At 42.7% G+C, this 23,166-nt stretch overlaps 1 protein-coding gene across 8 annotated transcripts in view; it reads right to left on the bottom strand.

The window, feature by feature from the left end:
* The window catches only part of nrxn2b (neurexin 2b), a 623,496-nt gene that overhangs the window by 296,706 nt on the left and 303,624 nt on the right, over positions 1 to 23,166 (bottom strand). For 7 of the 8 annotated variants that reach the window (XM_076725432.1, XM_076725438.1, XM_076725436.1 and 4 more), the window contains 3 exons: positions 21,705 to 22,088; positions 19,186 to 19,389; positions 15,942 to 15,968 (listed from right to left, as the gene is read on the bottom strand). In XM_076725432.1, coding sequence (XP_076581547.1) covers positions 15,942 to 15,968; positions 19,186 to 19,389; positions 21,705 to 22,088 — 615 coding nt within the window. The remainder of the gene's footprint in view (positions 1 to 15,941; positions 15,969 to 19,185; positions 19,390 to 21,704; positions 22,089 to 23,166) is intronic. The other variant, XM_076725434.1, reaches the window with a different exon arrangement.

The following is a 23,166-nucleotide window of genomic DNA, read 5'->3' as shown; positions in this document are numbered from 1 at the left end:
TATATGTATATATTTATACCAGTGGAAAACTGACAATATTATAATTATAGATATTTTTTCATCATCTCTTTGTGGTGTGCAATTGTCTGTATCCAGCTAATTATCCAGTGTAAATGTATAGATCAAGAAAACAGCAGGTGTTCACAGAGGGGTTACCATTTAACAATGTGACTTCAGAAACAGTGTAAGAGTGGGGAGGTGGTGGGAGGTGTACTGTAGGCTATGAACTGAGACTACATGGCTTTCTTGCTTCCTACATTTGTGGGAGGTGTGTGTGTGAGTGTGAGTGAGTGAGTGAGTGAGAGAGAGGGAGAGAGAGAGAGAGAGAGAGAGAGAGAGAGAGAGAGAGAGAGAGAGAGAGAGAGAGAGAGAGCGCTTGCTCTTCTGGTCAACCTTGCAGAGGAGAGTGGTACATGCTGTGCACAATAGATACATCTCCCACACACAAACACGCTGCCCTGCTTTCCTGCCGTGCAAACAGACCAGTGCTCTTAATTGGACCATTGGGGGTCTGAGTGTGTGTGCGTGTGTGTGTGTGTGTGTACTTTGAGTGAGGACATTTTTGGAGAGAGAAGACATTGTGGCCAGTCGTCACTTTCATACAGACCTTCAAAGGGCTGTTTGAGGGATCAGACTTGGTTTTAAGGTTAGATTAGTTTCATGTTTAGATTAGATAAGGTTGGAGTAAAGGGACTCTTAATGTCAAATGGGGGTCCTCACAGGTATACAAGTACAAACTTGTGTGTGTCTGTGTGTGTGTGTGGGACCCATTTTCATAAAGGTGCTCTTTAAATTTTAATTTAAGTCTTAGGCTATAGCATCTGTGGTGGTGAGGGGTTGGAAAAAGGGAGTGTAACGGGAGGGCACCGTGTGTGTGTGTGTGTCATAGAAAGTGAGCCGGGCGAAAGATAAAGAGAGAAATGCAGCGTCAGCACGGTTGCTTTCCTCGCCAAGAGACTGGCACAGGAACACCACAGGATAGCTTGATGACAAGTGTGTGTCAGCGTGTGTGTGTGTGGGCAGGTGATCTGCAGGACAATGTCTATTTGAATGTGCATTTGTTGTACCTGAATTGTATAACAAAATAATAAGGGGAACATATTGAGCTTTGAGGACTTATTGTTTGGATTCTCATACTTTCTATGTTGGTTTGAGTGTGTGAATGTATGTGATGTGAAAGTGTGTGCTGCCGTTTATGTGCCAACCCCATGCCCCATCTCTCCTCTGCCATCTGTGCTCCTGGCATGGCTCCTTAGTGTCGGTAATGAAGAGGAACGCCCTCCCCCCTACACACACACACGCGCACACACACTTACACACTCCTTCTCGTCTCCTTGTCTGTCTCTCTAACAATCCTTTCCTCCTTCAATATGTTCTCTTTCCCCCCAGCCAGGTCTGAAAATACACACATACACAGAAACACACATCCACAATCAGCTGATCTTTCCCAGGTATCTCTTTTTCGGAAACACCTGAACTGCATCTCCTCAGAATCCGCATCACTTGCCATTGACTTCTTTAAACAGAGCCTCACAGCATGTTGCCTCTTAAGTTTAAACGGCTGAATGCTCTCCTCCCACCCAAATGAACAAATCCTATAAATACTGCACATCTCGTTGCACTGAAAGGGACCCCAGAAGTGCTCTGAAATACACACTGATAACCTACCACAATCCAAGAATATATGTATATTTTCACACATACTCATACACACGGCCAGTGGTTAAGCGTGTTTTTGAGGACACTCTGCATTGACTTGAATGCATTCATCGGTGGCTTTACCTTAGCTGCCACATTCCCAACCTTGACCCTGAACCTAATATTAGCCTTAACTGCTGTGTGCCAGATCTCAACTCTCACATTCCACTTTTACTGGCATCAAGCTAACCCCATGAGACAAACAACATATTATATTTTGTTGAATGTAAATGCAGTTGTATAGAATAGCAAATATTACATTGTCACCTGTCAGAAAAGCCCAATCACAATGTGTTTGGAAATTTGTTACCTATACCCAAAACACGCTCACTTGCAACGCCACTCTCAAAACCCACGCGCATTATCAAACACAACCTTCATCCTGCAGCACCCCGCCTACAATACATACACCTCTATCCTATGATGTAATGAGATATAAATAGGTGAGCAAACAATGATCTCCGTTTGGCAATCACTGTGTGGAATGCATTCACAAATACACACTGTTTTGTAACACTGTAAAAATGCATGATTTAAAAAGGTTTCTATTCTAATATGCGATCAACAGATTGCAACAGCACATGATCGATTCAGCAGCTAGTCAGGCTGACAGCTTATCCACTCTTCATAAATGTATTTACCAGCCTAGTCTCTGCTGAAAACATACACAACCTCACACTCCATCACGCCCTTGTTTATGCTCTGGACCATTTTGAGGGCAGTAGTTCAGGAGATTTTTGGACGTCATGCCTCGCCAAACCACAGGTCCAATGCCCTTTTCCTCATGCCTGCCTCCGATGAGTTCTCCCCTGTGCCAACTCGGCCTGGAGCAGATGGGTTGGTTCAGCATGGCATCACACCAGCCGACACAGTGGCATGTCAAACAGGCGGTCACAGGCCTGGCCGTGCCAAGCACAGCCATACTGTACTGCCATATGGGAATCATGTGTGTTGAGATCACATGGGATAGGCAGACAGTGTGGGATACATGGCCTGATTTGACCACATATCAGAATAAATAGATTCAAATCCCAGACTATATATGTGCAAATGTGAAAGTACACAGACTGACAATCCAATGACTATTTATCACACTGCAGTCAGGGCCTCAAACTATGCTGCAAGTGCCACTGCATACACTCAGATGTATACATATGGACAAAAACACCCACAATCTTGTGTATCTTGTAATAGTGGATGTTTAAAGGCCAGCAATAATAATGATAGTTTGGTGCAAGATGATAGCCGATTAATTGGCCGACAACCCCCCTGAAGAAAAATTCAATTCATCTTTGACATCATTAGAAACTGGGCAGCTGTTGAACTGAACATCTAAGTCAAAGTAATAAGGGCTAGGCTTGCACTTAATGGCCACATTCCACACCCATGGTTGCTGGTGAAAGACGGGATTTATTTTTGTGAAGATTTATTGAGCAAATTAGCTTATTATTCTATCCTACTAATGGAAGTATATATATTCTGTTCCCTAATTTAGATTTTGGAACTATAAAATACAGTATACCTTGCCTGTAATGTGAGTGATGGTTGAGGCTGGCATCGTGACGCTAAGAGCAACCTGCATTACGCTGGTGGCAGTGGAATTGTGGACTGTAATATTTTGAGAGTTATGAATTTTACTGAGGATTAACAAAATCACTTCTCTCTCCTCACTGTGGACTGCTCCTGTTACGAGCTAATGCTAAGCTAGGGCTTCAGTTGGTGTACTGGTGGAACACAACAGACTGTATTTAATGATAAGGACGACAACAAAGGATGACATATGTGAGTAAAACTAGAACAGTGGACATTCTTCCTCTCTCTTCGTGAATTTTAACACTGCTTCATGTGCTGCTTGTGACTTACGTCTGACAGTCACATTGTAAAGCTGTTTACAGGTTACTCTGGATACTCCAACCTCAAAGTGGACCTCTAATCCTCTCTACACAAATGATGAAGGGCAGTCATAGCTGCAGACACACACGGTACACTCGCACACTGCTCATCAGACACTCTCACAATCATAGACAATCCACTCTATCCATCAGACAGCTATAAAGGGGACACACACACACACACACTCCTGTACTACACTCACCAGCCCTGGAACTCACTCTCTTTTGCACACCGACACTGACAGGAACACAAGCACACACACATACGCACACACACGCCCTCCCCTCTGTCCTCTGCAGACGGTGATGATGGCCTGTGTTTGGGAGGTTAATGGCTGTTTGCTCCTCACAACCTTCACACTTGATTACTCCAGTCGACTGGTGTCTGGACAGTGAGGCCACAACTCCGGGACACCAAAGCCCTTTCTGCCACCGCTCTCATATGCTAACCACGTTCATTAGAAATGTTAATGCGACACTGAGGACGGGGGGTTGCAAAACGCTACGCATCATATCCCTCATGAAAATCACACAGAACGATAGGATGCCTGTCAGAGTGGGAGGAATCCTCAGCGTTGTTGTGTTATTTGTTAAATATCGTAACAAACCACAGTGAGGCAAATGATTTATCGCTGCCTTTGACAAGCAAAGACAAGACAAAAGTACACTTTGACAGGTAGGGGAGCAGACCATGTTTCCAAAAGTACATAGTAGCATGCAGGTAATATGTTTATTCATTGAGTTTTACGCAATAGAGTGTGGGCTTTCCAGTTCTCATAATCATTGTCTGATTTCCATTTGAAAGTGAGGTAATATTATGCTCTGTGGCTCATTTGGGGAATTACTATAAACCGCAAGACGTGACACACTCATTTGTAGTGTTGCAGTTTATAGCCCAGATGTTAAAACTTCAAACGCTGTGTGAAATATCTGTACAGCACACTGGCTAGCAAATTACATTTTGCATACAGTCCTGCTATCTCCTGTGGACTTCATGACACGTAAATATATTAGCCTCTAACATGTCATATGTAATTATAATGTATGATATAGATATACAAATATAATTTATTAAAGAAGTCACTCCACTTCCAAAGAAGCTCCACTTCTGTCTGTTGCCACTGTGACGACTAAAATGTTCTGTTCTGTTCAACTGTTTGTCCTAATGTGCTAAAATAAATAGTGAGCTTCTGCACGTGCTAAACGAGCGAGTGCTGGTATTTTGGGATAATAAACATCAGTCCACCCAACCATCAGTCAGTCACATTAAACTGCATAATCAACACCTGGATTGAAGTCTGTTGAGTGACATACAGCGAAGCAGTCTTAGGCTAAATAGACGCACATTAAATACATTTCATTCAAAATGTGTAGGAGTGTTTAATCATTGTAATGATCTCTGTAATAGTCATAAATTTGTGCAATTGCAGTGTTCCCACCAAGCCAGTTCCCACAACAAAAGCCTGCACAAGACTACCAGGGACATAATCCCTTAGCACAGTGATGAACATAATCCCTGCCAAACAGGGAGGAAATTTCGCACTAAAGACACTGCACCTTCAAATAAAGACATATCACTGCTTGAATTGGCTAACTCCGTGGAAGTCGCATGACAAGACTTACTTTTCTTTGAAAGAAATACCTGCTTTTTAGAAGCAAAGCATTTAAAATGATGCAAATGCACATACAGTACAACGCTAAGTTATGGAACTTCCTTTCAGCAAGAGCAGTTTACATCTGGCAGTTCTCAGTGCATGACAACCCACAGTGTTACTGAGTTTTTGTGTACTGTTGTTAAATTGCTTAGAATGATATTAGCCCCCTTTTCTAATGTAAAGAAGTCCTAATGTATTTGCCTAAATCCGCGGTGACAAAACAGCTCCACAATCCAGAAACCTGAGCTGTTTCTTATATACATGGCTACAATTGAATTTACAGAGGTAAGACGATGCAAATAATGCCATATTCAGAAACCCAGAGGCGCCATTTTATGATTCATGACTAGTAACTGTGTTAACTGCCTTCATTGACTTTCAGATTTGGAAGCTTGTTGTTTAAAAATGAGGGAAGCAATAGCTAAATTGGAAAACGTGTTGTAGCCGAGCCACATAGGCCAATGCTGCATAAACACACACATACATTATACAGTATGTGTGTGTTTGAATGGAGTTTTTCATATCCTTGTTCAGTCACTCTGCAGATAACACTGCAGATCATTTAACAAATGGTTATTACATCCATGTAGCATGTGTGGGAATGGAAGTAGAAATGACTTTTCTACTGCTGAGGAATGTGGTTTACGAGGGGACTGAGGTTCTTCGATAGAATGACCCATATGGGCATGTTATTTTTATGTAAAAGCAAAGGCAGACAGCAGCAAGAGTTACATAAGGCTGCACAAGTTAATATGGTTTCTACGGCAAGAGACAGGATTTACTTTGCTCTTCAGAGTTATCAGGATAAGACCTCCTTTGACGATAATGCCATTTGGCTCCTATCTTAAGATATCATATTTTCTATCTCAAAGGAGCGCAGGCCTATCACTGCAGATCTAATGACGGGCCGGGTGTTTGTGTGCGTGTGTGTGTTTGTGCGCGTGTGTGTGTTTGTGCGCATGTGTGCTTGTACGCATGGAATCTAAATGGCAGTCGTCTGCTAACAGCAAAGATGCCACGATGGAAATGAAAGATATGAGCAGATAACACAGACAAAAACACAAGGAGACATCTACATCAAGACCCTCCTCCACCTATGGCTCTTGTCTCTACTCATTTTGTTGCTGCTCCCATATTTTCTGTTCTTTCCTTCTTTCCTGTGAGCACTTTTTCCCCCATTCTAACAGAGATTTCTCCATCCTTCATCTATCACATTCTTCACCCTGCAAAGCAACTCTACTTGATCTATTGCATGTGTTGTATCTCTGAGAACAGAGGTATTTCTTTGAGAGGGTGGAGGGGTTGGGGGGATGTATTTGTCCGGGTGCACAGAGGGATTGGGGAGTGGTTAGTGGGGGGTCTGGCAGTCAGTTGAAGGCACTGCTGCATGCTGACACAACAGCAAAACAGCCCTCCTGCAGCCACATTCGAAACATCTCCCACATGGTGCTGCATCACAAACAGGGACAAAAAAGACGGGAAGTGGCAGAGTTTGGGTAAGAGTAAGGAACTATGTGTGACGGCGTGTGACTATGATGGCAAGGGAGGGGTCGATGAGAGAAGAGGAATGAGAAGAAGGGAGGGGAGCAGCAAACAGATTATGACCCCCAGCAACAATTATCTACGCCTGCCGCTCTGACCCCCCGTGCCAATTACATAGATAAGGCAGCTTGGGCATGTGTGTGTGTGCACCCACACTGTGCGTGTGCCTGTGTGCACTCACACACGAGTGTGTCTACTTGCCTTTCTATGAGGCAAAATGTGTGTGTGATGCTTGCTCACACACGAGCATTTGTATTCAATGCTTACTATCAGGGGCCGCACACTTTTTCTTTCCTACAGTTCTTGCACCTGTGCAGGAAGCGCTTTAGCATCCATGACAAGATAACCTCTGCTGATAGCATCTAGAATTGCATTTGTCCACCACAGGAAGATCTATTTGAGTTGGGAAGTTGTTGGGAGGGCAGCAGATTAATTTTGAGATGCAGGAAATGAATCATACATTCTAACCATCCTCTCCAGAATATGAGAGCTCCCTTTAGTGCTTCAAACACAGGCTACTCACTTCATCCCTTTCGTGCTGCCATCTGCACCCTCACTTCACTCCTTGCATTCCCTTTTCATGTTCACCCTCCATGGTGCTGATTTGAACCGCATTTCCCAGCATGCTGTGGCAAGAGGAGGGTATGGTCCCATGGGATAGCCATCAGTCCTGCAAGGCAGTATGGGTTTCGACAGCTCCAGGCTGCTGCCGGTTCTCTCATTAGAGCCTCTGTAATGAGTCCACATCTAACCTGTCGCCGGTGCCACGTAGCGCTGAAAGGAGGCAGACTGATTATGTTGCCAGTGGGGCAGCCACATCCAACTCAAAACAAGGGTCCTGGCCTGTATGCAGTTGTTGAATTGGACCAATTTCGATAACTGTGCTTTGTGTGTTGACAAAATTATGTGAAAAGCAGATGTAAGAGGAGCTTACGCCCCGTGTGGACATAGAAAATCTTTTCCTATTGACGCTTGAGCAAAAAGATCTTTTGCTTCAGCCCTTATGCAGAACACAAAACATTGTAAGTCTAGGTGATTGCAGCTCCCCTAGCAACAATCATTTATTGAGCTTTTGGGCTTCTACCTTCATTTACTATAATAGAGACAGAGCACATTTGTGCTACATTCCAATAAAATGCTAAATTTCTATGCAATAGTCTTGTTAGTCTTCTAAAAGTTACAAACAAGTGTTGAATGACAAGCTGAGAATTAACTCCACCAAAAGACTAAAACCTTCTAAAATCCACAATAGGTTCTTGAATAGAAACTTGCAAATATATTGAATTTTTACAAACTAAACTTATCAGAACCTCTAGATCAGTCATCAGCTGACCCCCTTTTTCTGAATACTGTACAGTATCATCACTTGCTCTCAACAGGCAAAAGATCTCCAGACACGCATACAAGATAAGGGAGTGTGAACAGAATGCTTAATGTCTGCAGTCACATCTCTTCATCATGATTACAGTGCACATTACAGTGGAACCATCTGGGATACAGAAGAACTAGAACATGAGGGAGAACATCGGCAATGTATTTTATCAAAGCATTCACCACATTTAATTGTGGCCTGGAGGAGACCGCTCAGGGGTGTCTAATAGTTTACAATCTTGTTCTACTTGTTACTATCAGAGTTCTGCTGCTTTTGGTTGTGTTCAAAGACAAACATCCAAACAACTGTGAAGACAGTAAACCCGAAAGAGAATGAATAGCTCGAGACAGAAAACCAACCGGCCACTACCGTTGGATTGGGTATGTGCAAATCCCAGCTTGTTAGTGGTAAAAATGGCTTCAATCACTTGGCTGCCAAAGATTGAGTCCCTGAAAGTAAGAAGCTGCAACCTATGCACTGTCGAGGTCCCAGACAGCATTAGGTAAGACAGGGGTGCCACCCTGCTGTCTAACAAGGCCCACAAGCTGTTCAGTGGACCAGGAGGGCAGACGTGGCCTCCACTACTTTGGCCCAGGTCCCAGGTGAAGGGACAGAGAATGCACCTTCCTTTTTGTACCATTTCCAAGGAAAAGAATTGAAATTGTGGCAAGAGTAGTAGAAGTAGACAGTGGAACATTGGTGTGGACAATTCTTATTAGACTAAAAGGGCAGGAAGGCAATCTCCTCAGCCGGTTGGGCCCGGCGAGCAGATTGCCTCAGGTGTCTCAAGTTCACAGAGAGGAGACACAGGAGGGAGAGAGGACGAAGTATACAGAAAATGAAAAACTACAAGGCACAGTGCCATCCTTGTTAGACCTTCTTCATTGGCTCAGTGTTACTTATAACCCCTGCCTCCCCGATTCCTTGATTTTTCTTTCTCTCGTTCTCTTTCGATTCGTTTGTCTGCCAACAGTCATCAGAGTCTATCTGACCCGCCAACCCCCCCCCAACACACTCTGCTTTGTCAATTTAGGTTTCTTCATCTGTCTCCCATGCTTAAACGTCTTTCTCTTTTGAGTTTAACAGTGAATAAAGGGCCTTTGACAGTGAGACAGTCACCAAAATTTCTCGGCTGTTGAACACTGAATTGGAATAGAGCATTGCTTTAAAAATAGCGAAATGAAGGATATATGACTAAGCTTTGTAAGGTCAGCGGTTTTCAGACAACCATGATCCATCACCTTCCCAGCATGTGCTTCAGCTAGAGTACTGCCCTTTAGTTCATCACTACTTGGCAATAACAGCTCTTCAGCTCATTTGAGCAATTATGTTCAACGGGGCAAATGTTTTGGCTGATTGTCTCTCGTCTCAGTTACTTTCAACGGCAACAAAAACATAAACGCATTCTGCATCTCTGCTCCTATTCAGGAAATGTTTTTTTGCCTACTACTACTACAAACAATAGCAATGATAATGATAATAATTATGATAGACTGCCAGTTTTAAAAGATTTTTTTAAATTCAAGTTTCAAAGAGGGCAACAAAAGTTTAACTGCATTTCTCAGTCATTCTACAGCTTTGGAGTCACACTGGCAACTACTCAGTGAACACTTGATTACTAATCTAGACTTTGAAACAGAGTGTAGAGCTTTTTTTCTGATGACTGCAGCACACAGCCTTATATATATGGGCTTGACAGTCAGAGACATACAGTGGTAATGTTTCTTAACCAAGCCCTACTTCAATTTCAGTCGCGCATATAACACATTTCTACTAATTAAATATTCTTGTATTTGTACTTGAACTTTTCTGCCATCACATTAACTCTATGCAAAGATTGCTAGATTACAGCTAGCGGCCAGCAGACACATGTGTACATGTACAAGTAGTCGTGCATGGATGTTCCCATACAAACACCTTTCACCCTTGCATGTTCCACTCCAGTCAGGGTTATGAAAATGTTCTGATTGCACATCCCTTTGAAGTTCATATAGGCTTCAAAGCAGCTCTTTATTAGGTCATTTCTGTTTAACATTTTAAGAGTCGTTCGGTTTGTTCCCATTAACACATGCAAAGAGGAAAGTATGATAAAAATGTGCAGAAATTAATGGAAGTTGCATCTACGGAGGAGTTATTTATGTGTACGTTTTTTTCAGTCTTTTAAAGATGATTTGTGTGTGACAGCACGCACTTTCTAGGCAACTGCCAGGAAGGGTGCTTATATCCAATGTGTTTACATACTGTATCTTTTTTCACTTGTGGTTAGCAGTGCGCTAGTATCACGCAGACAACTGTTAATTATATTTCAACGTGCTAACTACTGGGAAATGTGCAATTAATTTCTGTTGTCCATCGCTGAACTAGATGATTGCTTTTAATACAAATCTATTTATATCAAATGACAAACCCATCTCTGAGGGTGCACAGATCTAAGGCATTATGTTAATAACATACTCCTCCTTATTGGCTCATTGCATCACATTTAGCCTGGAGTTTTGGAGGATAAAATGAACATTAACTAAAAAAAAAAGACTATCCTCCACTGGAGCATTAAATTGCCTTTAAAAATCAAATCCCAGTCCAAGCACCTCCAAAATAAATTTGATGTAGTCTAACTCTGATACATGCTCAAACTTCACAAACTGTAGGATGTTGTGCGTGCTGAGGGCAACTTTTAGTGCCTACTGTATGTCCAACTTTGACATCTATTTGGCTGAAATAGGATGTGATGACTCATGATTTAAGTGAGAGATTGGAAACTCATTCAAATTCAATATTTGTGATTCACTGACAAAGTAAGAGAACCATCTGCTTGGAGACAAGTGAGGATGAGCTGGGGCCACAGATAAGAACCCAATTCAATACAAGTTACATTGAGCAATCTATCCATTCAAATACAAAATGGCCAATATATCTGCTGTCTCTGAACCCATGTACTGTATCTGCAGTCAAAACGGTTACAGGGTTACATGAACAGTGCTAGTGCATATTTCAATAGTCGTGACTGTGCAAAACACATGGGGGAGGAGTGTGACACCTGACAACCTGGGTGGAAACAGTTAAAACTGAGGAGGGTGACAGCTTCAGTGACAGAGATATGCTGCGTTTCAGTGTGTGGGCAAAATCTCAGATTCATTTCTCTGCCCACAAGATGATGCATGCATCTGTGAATATATATGTGTGTACATGTGCATCTGTGTTTGTGGGTGTTCACATTGCTGTGGCAGCATTAGATAGAAATGTACTCATCTCCTGGTACTATTAGTCATCAGTGTGCTATTCTTATTGGTTTACCATACTGAATAAAAAGCTCCAAAAACGTGGACCTAAATTCATTTATGTGGAAAATGACTCAATTATAGGGTAAGGAGTAGGTCATAAAAGTCATAAAAATAGTCACTGCCAGTAGGCAACGGGGGGGGGGGGGGGGGGGGGGGGGGGGGGCATCTCTCTTGTTAGCAAGATTACCAAAATGCTTCCCCCTTGTCAACTTGCCATTCCCCTCCTTGCCATCCTCTTGTAGCAGAGGGAGTGCAGGGGGAGAGGGGTTGTTCAGTTGAATATGTTGCTCTAGTCTGCCTGACTCATTGATCCTTTATCTGACTGAGGTGTGTGCTAGTTAGAATCTTTGACCCCGACCATGGCTCTGAAATATCAGCAGCCTGACTGCGCTGTGTATTGATAAATCCATGCTGCTGTCCATGGTACTGAAGTAAAAGATGGATTTGTAATTGTGCCTTTTTCTCTCGGACCCCCCAATCTACCATTTGCTATATATGCTCAATTCTATACTGGATTGTGGCCTATATACTCTACAGAGTAAGAGAGTAGCCTGTCATATTCTTATAATATTTCTATGATCATTCAGTAGCATCTGTGCTGCTCAAAATACACCCCCAGGAGGGAGCCTTGACTACAGATATAGTTTTTACTATAGGGGTAGTGTCAGTATTAAGTTGGGTTAGGTTTTGGGCCATCCCCTCTGTAAAAAATTAACAAATTACCGACTGGGTACTACTTAACAAAAATGAATAGGATCTTGTGCCTGCTTCCAAAACGATGGATTTTCCTCAAGTCTGTTTCACATCTGACCACACCCAGCAATAAGTCAGGTGACATCCACCCTCATACATTTTCATCTTGTGGCTGTTTCCACCCACCCAGACGACGACACAATCCGTAAAATAAGACCAGCAACAGTTTTAGGGGTTCTAAAATGCCAAGGTAAAAAAAAGTGCAAAAGTTATGCACTTTAAAACAAAAATATATTAGCGTGGATGCAGCCTCAGCAATGCTACATGCTACAACTTTGCTACATATTTCAGCAGGCTTGACTGTTAGAGCTGCCAAACTGAGCAGTAAGTCATTTAGACAGCTATTTGGCAGGCAGGTAGTAAAAAAATAATGTTAGTTTGAGAACATAGCAGTACAAATTGCCACCATTATGCTATACTCATACTGAATGCTGGAAAGGCTTACCTTTACATAACAGTGTGCCTTTCTCTGTGTCGACAAACAGAAGTTAAACGGATTTTTTAATGGTTGATGTGGCTTGCATACACACAAGTGAAAAATTTCATCTGAATGATTTTCATCTCCTCTATACACATGGGCGCAGTGTGTGTCTCAGTGTGTTCTGGAGTGAGTACTTGCATGTGGATAGGCCAAAGGGTTTGACATTAGCAGACGGAGTCCTCCTTCCCCACATGCTGCCCATATGTCATGCCAAATCTCATCTCATCTAGCTCTAAGAGAAGGTGCTGCTGGCTGCTGAAAGGCCACCTTCCAAACAGATATCATCAGTGTGACACCCTGACCTGACTGGAGCTAAGGGCACAAGCTTTGCTCAATATCATATCCAGTTGCATTAAGGTGGAAAAGCAGGGTCACAACGTACTGAAATAAAAACACAAGGCCGATCCTTCACTTCCTACGCCTCACAAAGCACTCCAAAGTCAAGAAATAAAAAGGATCAAAGGTCAATAGTTGGTCAATAGCTGCAGTTTTAGCAGTTGTAGTAGCAGGAGTGATGGCACAACAAACAGAGAAATAAAAAAGGAGAAACAGTACGGTATGCCAATGCTCTCTAAGTGCCAATGCAATTGGTATGCTAATGATCCAGTTGATCTTGCTGTGTCTACATCAGTGTCCCTAAATACAACCGAATTTGATGTACACCCCAGTGAAGTCTCACTGTTTCCATTGCCCTTTTGGTTTGCGTTTGTTCTTCATACAAGTCAGAATGCAAGTTACAAATGGTGGAATCACTGCTATTTTGTAACTAGATATGCCTTTTACCCTCAAAATATTGCCCTGGATGCATCTACAGTAGTCATATTCATGTTAGTCATTTTTGTTCAATGCCAGCAGCTCAATACGATACATTTTGATTTGTCTCCTTTTGTAGAGAACAGACATATACAGTATTCGGTATTTTATTCCACCACTCACTGGCCTTTCCAGCCCATGTGCAGTCAGGATATAAATTTATATATATTTAATGCCACATTAATACGGCTGCTTACCCTGCTAGGATTTTGTTCTGTTAGTGACTGCCACTAAGTTGAAATAAATGTGAGGAAGAAAACCTGCATGAACCAGCCAGCAGAGAGGCTTTGGTACCCTGATTTTCTTACTTGAATTCAAGGCTTTAGTTACTTTAGGGCTCTGGAGGAGGAATCGACCGGCAGATGTCATGGCACTGAATAAATTGTTGTCTCTAGCGCTACACTGGTTTGTTCCCTATCTATCTCTTTTCACTGGTCTCTCTCTCCCTTATATACTCACACATTCTTTCTTTTATACTGCGTTTTGTGTGACTGAGTGGCCATGAAGCAGGGCACTGCTGTACAAGGACGCTCAGTTAACCAAAAAGGTGTAAAGGTAAAATGAAATATTCCCCGCAAAACTGCTGAAACCCAGAGTTCCAAGTATATGACAGACTATTGCTCGAGTGGCACCATTGAATAATCCTATCAATATTTAAAACACAGGTGCTGAATTAAAAAAAAATTAAAAATCTTTTCTCAAAGTAGTCTTTCCATTATATCGAGATGAAGAAACACGAGCAGCATGTAGAATCTGAAAAAAATTGTAAGACCACCTGACATTCTCCAGCTCTTACAATTCTCACATTAAAGCATACAGATCTGTTGTGACCTAACCCACCATATCAGACAATAAACAATAAGTAGAATCCAAGCCAGTTTCTGTCTAGTCCAACAAAGAAATGACTTAGGGTGGTGAGATAAAAAGAAAAAACAGCTTCAGTCTCCATCTCCTCCCTACTGCTGAGAAATCACACAACATCCCCAGTGCTTGTTTGACATCTAGTGGTCAAACTGGGTATGGACAAGCTCTAAGAATTATTTGAATGTGTGTCATGCCGGTAGCTCCACACATAATAAGTGGTGTAATTCGTCATACACTGCAACCACTTCCATGCCTGGCGGAGACTTTTGAAGTTTTTGGATTGCACTCCATAAAGTCTGACATAAACAGCATTCAAGTGCATTTTAAGTGGAGAGACGTGACATCCATACAGTACAAGTACAGAACATGAAAAGTGTGGTTCACATACAAACACATTTGTATGACTCTACAGAAGTGCCTTCCAGTGACAACACTGATTCTGTAATTTAAACCATCACCACCACACAGCAAGACTCGAACATTGCACATTTATAATTTCACGCCAAAAACAAACCCTGATCCGTGCCCAAACCTGATCTTTCTGATCACAATCCGATGATAAACACTGATGATTCAAAAAACATTTGGCCAAATTCTCTAAAGAACTCTTTCATAGATAGAAAAGCAAATGAAAAAGCACGATCAATTGCTTTGTGATGATACCTCCTCAAGTTGCTGTTACAGGTTGATCAAAGTCAAGCCCCCCCATCTTTCTACCCTCACAAAGACATAAGAAAAATCGAAGATCATACACACAAAGACACAAACATTGTGGCAAACATCAGGTTTTCTTCACTTTTGTCACTGTGGCTCGCGGCACTTACCTGTGGGCTAGTTGTTCAATTGTCAGTGGCCATGATAGAAATAACAGTTTGCTATCATTCTGTCAGCATGGGGCAGAAAAACATTAGCTTGCTCTGAAAACAAGCATGCACCAGGTGGTGCCGTCTCTCAGTGGATAAGCAATTAGCTTTCTAGGGTCCAAAACTACAGTTTGTCCCACACAGAAAACAGGCAACACCTGTGCGTGCAGCCGAGTGGAGCCAAGACTCAGCATTGCATCATAGAAAATAGGAAAATCCAACAGGGGAGTATCAAGTTGCCTTTTTCTCTATGCGTTTTTGGAGAAGGTTGACAGGAAATGAATAGAAGAGGTACTGGGCAGGGGAGAGGCAATGAAATAATTTCATATCAGAGCGTGGTAGGCAAGCAAAGAGGATTGCAGCATGAAAATTATGCAAGTGAAAAATTAATTAAATCTACATCTGAGAAGGGAAAATCAAAGTGACAGAACTTATGGAGAGAAGTAAGTAGAACTTAGATTAATGTATTGAGAAAATGGGTGGAGAGAGACATACAAATTAGGTAAGAAATACACAAACGAAAGATGGAGAAATAATGTGTAATGGAAAAAAGAAATTCAACAGATGCTTTTTCGAAGTTAAGAAAAATTCATAAGAGTGGGCATGTGGGTAATGGGGAGATGTCACTCATCATGAGGTCAGGAGAAAGCAGAAAAGGTCCACTGCACAGAATCAAGATGAGATAGACAGATACATTTTAGTCAGAAAAATGGATAGAACCACTTACTGAGGCTACAGTCTATCCTGATACAATCTGGCGGGAGAGAGAGCGAAATGGTGAGATCAAATAAAAAGAAAAGGAGAGAGAAAGGGACAGACAGGAAGAAAAGAAAGAGAAGAAAGGATAAAAGAGAAAAAAACATTTCACATCCTTCAAAGTACATTCTGCAGACAACCAAGCATTGCTCTGGGGCCACCATCCGGGGACAGTCTCTGAGTCAGGATCACCCTTTTCCTCCATCAATCCCGTCATCCATCCCTCCTTCCACCCAATAACCCCAAAGCACAGCAGAAGGCAAGACTCACACCGTGGGGTCTATGCAGTAGGAGAACATAATGATGACTCTTTTACTGTCATCATATTAATGGAAATAACCTTTACAAAGTGCTCCACTGTCGGTGTATGAATACATAAAAACTGTACATGTGATTATAGAGACTGTCAAAATGCAAATCGTGTTCTTGGAATTTGAAGGTTCTATCATGGTGGAGTGGAGTTATGAAATATTGAGCTTCAAAGACCTAATGTGCCATCTGGCAAACCTTTCTTCAGTATTCTATGTCATGTATAAAGCAGGCAATACTTCAAACATCATAAACATATGACTAACTTCATTAAACAAGTCAGATAGAGCCTTAAAAATTTCAACTGCACAAAATGCTTTGGCCAGAACTAGATGGTATAAATAACTTCAAGTGGTTTCTTTCTTGGCTGAGAACTTCAAAATAAACACAGTGAAGCCATTATGCTCACACTGTGTGCAAATATCCTTTTTCCTGCAGCTGCTGCGCAGTCACTCGAGCAGATGCAATGTCTTGCACCTTTAACTTTAGGCCTCTTTCCTGGCAATTTGAGATGCACTTGTCTTCTGCAGCACTTTGGGAATGAGAAACCCAACAGTGTAAATGACAAGAAAGGGTGATCTGCACACCCCAGCCACCTCACGCCTGGTGCACACAAGCCGCAAGAAATAAGACCCCACTGTGGACTATTTGCTACAAGTGGTGCAACAAAAACACTGTGGAAAGTGTTATCATTTTACAAGCCGTGTTGTCAGAATGGTGGAGTGTTGGCTAGAATTCTCTGTCCTTCGACTGGAAGTCTCTCATTAAAGCAGAGCATCAGTAGACATCCGCTCTGGTTAAGTGTCCCAAAGCAAGAAATTGAATCCTGTTCTGTAGCTCACCCTGACCTTCCACCCCCGTCCGGATAGCAGTTATTAAACAGAGACTTCCTTTAAAGGGATAATTAAAGTGTCAAATTATTACAGAATCTCGTTCGTTGCTATTCCGCCCCATCTAGTGGCTGGAAACTGCGTGTGCATGTGGCAGTGTGGTTGGGTTGTGGTCTCGAGCTGTCAACCGCTACAGAATAGTGGACACAAACAGCCAGGGACCAGCATCACTCTGTAGAGAGGTGGGGGTAATACAAATAGAGCTCCATTAAAATGTGCTTAAGGGCCACATGTGTTGGCAAGCAGTGATGGACACAGAGGCCACGTTTGTGCATTGTTTTTGAAAAAATATAAAAGTTGTTCCGACAGCATTTGACTGCTTTCTATTGATAATTCTTAGAATATTGACACATTGCAAATTGCACAGGTAATCATCATTATCTATCACTAATAAATATCATTAGAGCTAAATCCGTGCCATTACAGCCTTTCTGAGTGATTAATTAGCTGGATTTTAATTATCTTAACAAGGATTAAAGCCTTAACAGATATTGAGGATTCCCTACTGATTGTGGGTTAATTAATTTCCTTGCAAAACAGCTATGAAAATCCTGAGCAGAGCTATAATGTCAGTCTTCTGTGTGATAGTTTTGAGGTATCATTAAGCCCATTTGGAAATAGGACTGGTGTGTGAATTCATTTTGAGGGCTTTGCCGTTGTGGCTTAGTTGCAAGTGTGTTGTTGGGGGGATGTCCAGCAGTCAAGCTGTGGCCTTGTGGACAGTAGGTACAAATGGGTGTGAAACTACAGCTACAGCTGTGAGCCGGTCTCTCTGACTGTTTGATCCGAGGGCCGCAGACATACAGGCCATTGAAGGGATGAAAAGGTCCATCTTCTGTGTCTTGGCCAGGTGAGGTGTTTATGAGTGACAGAAAGAAAGAAAGAGAAAGAAAAGAGAAAGAGAAATAGGGAAAGAAAGCAAAGTGGCCACCTTTGTTTATCCCACCGCCACAATTCCTGTCTCTATGGTGCCTTAAAATCCCATATTTCAGGGTGCTCCTCTGTCATGCTCCTCCTGGTTCACTGCTGAGAGGCTGTTCCTTCAAAGGATCAGGACATACTTAAATTATCCAGAACTGGGAGGTCATACCCATCTTCCTCAGAGTACTAATATTCATTGCAATGAAATTGTAATAAGTCAAAAGGTCTGCAATCCCGCAGCCAGTTATTAGAGAGAATGTCCCTGCTATGAAACCATCCATCTTACAACACTACTGTACAATTTCACTGACCATTTCCCGACTAGGATTACCTTAAAGACCTCTTTACACCCCCAGCTACTTTGAACTTGTCTGTAATTACTTATTATGTGGACTCCTCTTAGCACTGCTGCTGGGCAGAAGTGGGGCCAACCAGCCCCTCAGATAAGTCCACAAAAAGAAATAGAGTAGAACCATTATGAAGAGTGACACAGGAGCAAGACCACCTTGAAGCTTCTAGAGACAGGTTAGTGGGTTAAGGCTCAGGATCAGGCCAGGGCTATTGTGAGAGATGGAGCTTTTAGACAGGAGGGGGTGCTATGGGGCCTCACACGGAACAAAAGAAGAGGATGAACTAAAGGGAATAGGGTGGGACCAGGCGTCAAAGAATATGGAAATGACTGCAGGGTGGCTCCCCACACAGGGGATACACATATGTTTTTACTTTTAGTCTTGTATTCCTTCAGCAAGCAGTTTGTGGGGAAGTTTCTGGATTTGTACCTCGGTTTTCTCATACTCCTCATTTAAACCAGTGGCCAGTGATGGGCATAAGCTCGCTTGTTAGCCAAATGTACTGCCAACTGCTCTCATTAAGTGAGATAAAGTGTGTTCTATCAAAACCGAGGGACAAATTTAGAAGCTTTTTCCCACCCAACTCTCTGACAATGGAAAAAATAATGGCTTGAAACTTAAAATGTCAAACCATCCTTCTACGTTCAGAAGTATAGAATGCTAAAATACAGAGTAAAGACGAGGAGACAAGGGATGGTAAGGGAAAGGTTAGCAGAGACATCCATGATGAATCACAGCGGTTTACCAAGGTTCACGGTGAGCTTGATGCGGCCTCCGTCCAGCTCCAGTCGCAGGGTGTCTGCTGACTCCTTGGAAGTGGTGGCCATGAGCAGGCCATATGCCCGCTGAGACATGAAGCGCAGCGCCACGTCCTCGGCTTCTGTGTGCATGGTGACCGGCATGATGATCTTCAGGTACATGCTGCCGTCATAACTCAACACCGTCGCCTCTGGATAGGGGTGAAGGAGAGGACAGAGGAGTGACAAAGAGGGTAACACCGATGTAGGAGGCAGAGGCAAAGAGTCAGGTGAACCCAGAACACAGGCATGGAGGTCGCTTTGGTTATGACAGCAGAGTATCGACAGCCAAGTGCAGGAATAAAATTCAATGTCAGTCGAATCGCATTGAAACAAATTCAGTTATCTTTTCAAATCTTCCTGTGTGATATACCTGAGCCCCAGTTTCATCAAACACTACAGATCTAGATTTAGAACACGTTGATTTATCACATTATATCAAACAAAAAAGGTTTGGTCTTATGCTGAGCATCATATGGTACAAGTTTTTCTTTCTCTTTAACTTTTACGCATTTCAAATGTAACCACAACTAATACACAGTCCCGTTTGTCAAAATAGATGTATTTAGGTGCCATATCTGCAACATAAGATCAAGGGAATGGTCAGTGAAAATGATAATCAAAACCAGTAAACCCAACACTTCGCACATCGATAAAAAGATAATATCAATCACTGCTGTACTTATCAGCCATCTAAGTGGGTTTGACGGTTTGACGACAGCATGTAGACTCCAACCCCAAGCCTGTCTTTTTGTGTTTTTGTTATTGCTCCATTGTGCCATGTCATTTTGTTAATAAATATTATTGTGTCAAGTTAATGTTTGGCGTGCAGGATATACGCGGGACGTTTTTCATCCCTATTACATTTTCATCAGATGACAAATTTGCCATCCAAAGAACAACATGAAAACATACATGATAATAAAAGACAGGAAGCTCTCTTAAAGCTTCAGGAAATATCAATAACAAAAATGCAGCTGGTTTCTGAGATATCCTTATTCCCACTAGGCACAAACATTACTCCATCGAGACTCTGACATGCCATAAAGAGACTGTTGTGCAGATTGACAGTTCCCTGCATACTGCTCTTATTTTGCAGTGTGGGTTGATATGTGTCACCATAGGCTAACGTGAGTCACTGTCAAAGGCTAGTTCTAACATTTAGGTTTGAGAGGGTACAAATAGCATGATGTTAAAAGAAGCTGACAAATCCCTGCTTACAGGTGGGCAGACAGGACAAAGCAGCCAGATTTAAAAAGTGTGTAATGTAGAGTCACACACACTGGACAATACACAATACAACCAACTTCTCTGACACCACTTAATATAAATGTGATACAATCCTAATGAAAACAACTCCTATTACATAAAAACTTTCCATTATTATCCTATCACCAGTTCAAAACACCACCAGTGCCTTTAATTTTAGTGGCTTGGTGGCATCAATCATCTGGGTTTCTGCCACTAGCTATCATTGATTGTACTTACACCCTATTAATCTAAGCACTTAGTCTACTGACACAGAGGAATATGTGGCTGGTTATTAGGAAAGTGCTCTGTATCACCTCCCTGCAGTAGTGCAAAGCTCCAATAGATGGCAGAAGAGCATCACTAAAACCATACCTGACATCCGAGCACCCAAAGACAAAACTGCTGAAATATCACCCTTCAAAATAGAGACATTTCATCCTCTACCTCCACTGTCCTGATTTGAGTCCAATCTCTCCTTCCCTCATTACCCTCCTTGTCCCTAAAATCCCATACTATCATGGCTCACGTACGTGCAAACACAAACCATGAAGCGAGGCGCCTGCAGCTAATTGGAATGAATCAGACGTACGTGGTGCTATTTGACTAGCGCACCTCCCCTCGCTGTGGTGTATACGCTGCCTGGGTTTGCATGACTGGCACAGATGGCGGCAGTAGGACTGGCTGTTACGCCACACTGCTGCCGGCCTCTCGGGCGCTCCAGCCTCCATTCCCCCCTTGCAGCCGGCGGGCCCCTAATGCCACCCATCCCCGGGTGGCATTTGGTTCCCGCAAATGTCCCAGTGGAGCTCTTACTATACAGCAGCTGCTTGATTGTGTCAAATACAAGGCAGCACATTGCCAAATGCTCATTCTACACTTGTTTTCACCCTCTGCTTTATTGGATTGCGTGTGCAACATTTACAATTTAGAAGCTTTAACTGTTTCATGTTTTGCGCATCTGTGATTCCCTTTGCACACTTCAGAGAGACTGTAGTGTATGATGGCTTGTTTATGAAGAGGTATTTTTTGCCTCACTGTTAGAACAGTTATTGTGTCAACTTGTGTGTCTTGTCTGGGATGATACAGTGGCACTCCTTCTGTGAATCTATAGCAAACTAGATGCAAAGCATAGCTGTGGATGAAGTCTAAAGCAGAGTCACATCTAGATCCCCTCACTCATACACACAGGAATTCCCTTCAGCATCACCCTCCTTACCGATTTCACAATTGGTCCCCAGGTATCCGGTGCCGGTGCAATCACATATGTAGCGGTTCCAGCCCTCTTTGCACAGACCTGCATTGCCACAGGGGGTGCTGCTACACCGCTTCTGCAGTTCACGGGTGCAGAAACTGCTCACGCCAAGAGCGCTCTGGATCTCAGCTAGACGGCGGACATCACGGCTCTTGCCATCGATGAAGAGGTCGCGGACACAGCCTACGTAGCCATAGTTTAGCAACGCTGTCCAAACCTCTGGCGGGAGGATGAGGTCTGACTTAGATTCAGGGAGCCCGCCCAAGTACATATCACTGTCCAGGTCCAGGATTTCACTGCCCTCTGGGGAGCTGAAAGGCATGCTGCGGCTGTTGACAGAGATAGATCCTAGAAGACAGAAACACAAAGGAACTAATGTTAACTACTGAACATCAAAATATATATATATAAAAAAAAAAACTTTCTGGTATGTTGGCAAATCGATACATCTGCATGGGATGCAACTTATGTGCATGTTTGTGTGTGTGTGAGCTTGCATCTTGTATTTTGTGAGTAACTCAAAGACACAAGTCTGTTGTCTGGACAGGTGAGTGAGCAGGTGAGAGGTCAAGTTGTGGAGTGAGTGGGCAAGTGAGTGAATGGTTGGGTGGAAGGGGCAGTAAGTGGATAATTTAAGGACACAGAACACAGACGGAGTAACATGCAGGAGACAAGAAGAATAGATGAGTCGAGTGTGTGTGTGTGTGTCTAATGTGTCTATAATAGGCTAAATGGAGGAGAAGGGAAGCAGAATGCAGCAGGGAGTGGGTGAAACAAAAGGCCCTCTCTCTTTCTGTGATTAACGACTCCGTCTTAATTTTCTATTAAAAGCCAATTACAGCAGGAGCAGCAGTGAGATCACATGCTTGCGCGCGCACACACATACACACACACAGACACACACACTCATTCACATGCTTCCTCATTATAAGATGCCATTAGGGAGAGATATAACGTCCAAGGTGCTTGCCCACCTACAGACCATTCATCAGACACCACACACTCAAGCAAGCAGATGCCCCTGTTTGTGCCCACATGCAGGCGGAGACATTAGAAAACAACAAACAAGTATGAGAACTTAACTTACAAATACCACTAGATGCATCATTAATAGTTGTGTGCCCATTTCTTAGCTTTGTTTTGACATGTTTGGATTAGCATGGAAAGAAAGATGGTTTCAGACTATGTCAAAGCCAATTCAGTCTCTGTCTCTGCACAGCCGAGTCCTCCTAATGCAACTCTTTCATTCTGCTGCCTAAACAAGCTCCAGAATACAATGGAAATATTAATGTATTATACATGTACTGTAAGTCCTGTAGAGCTATCAACAGACATCTGGCCTTTTGAAAGGCAACTGTACAGTAAATATCTAATACAGCCAATGCACATCAGTCAGGACCGTGAGCTGTGAGGAACTATTTTCTTG

The sequence above is a fragment of the Chaetodon auriga genome, chromosome 24 (assembly GCF_051107435.1).
Source record: "Chaetodon auriga isolate fChaAug3 chromosome 24, fChaAug3.hap1, whole genome shotgun sequence".
Classification (NCBI taxonomy): domain Eukaryota; kingdom Metazoa; phylum Chordata; class Actinopteri; order Chaetodontiformes; family Chaetodontidae; genus Chaetodon; species Chaetodon auriga.
The sequence above is the reverse complement of the archived record's forward strand: the minus strand, read 5'-3'. Positions and strand labels throughout refer to the sequence as shown.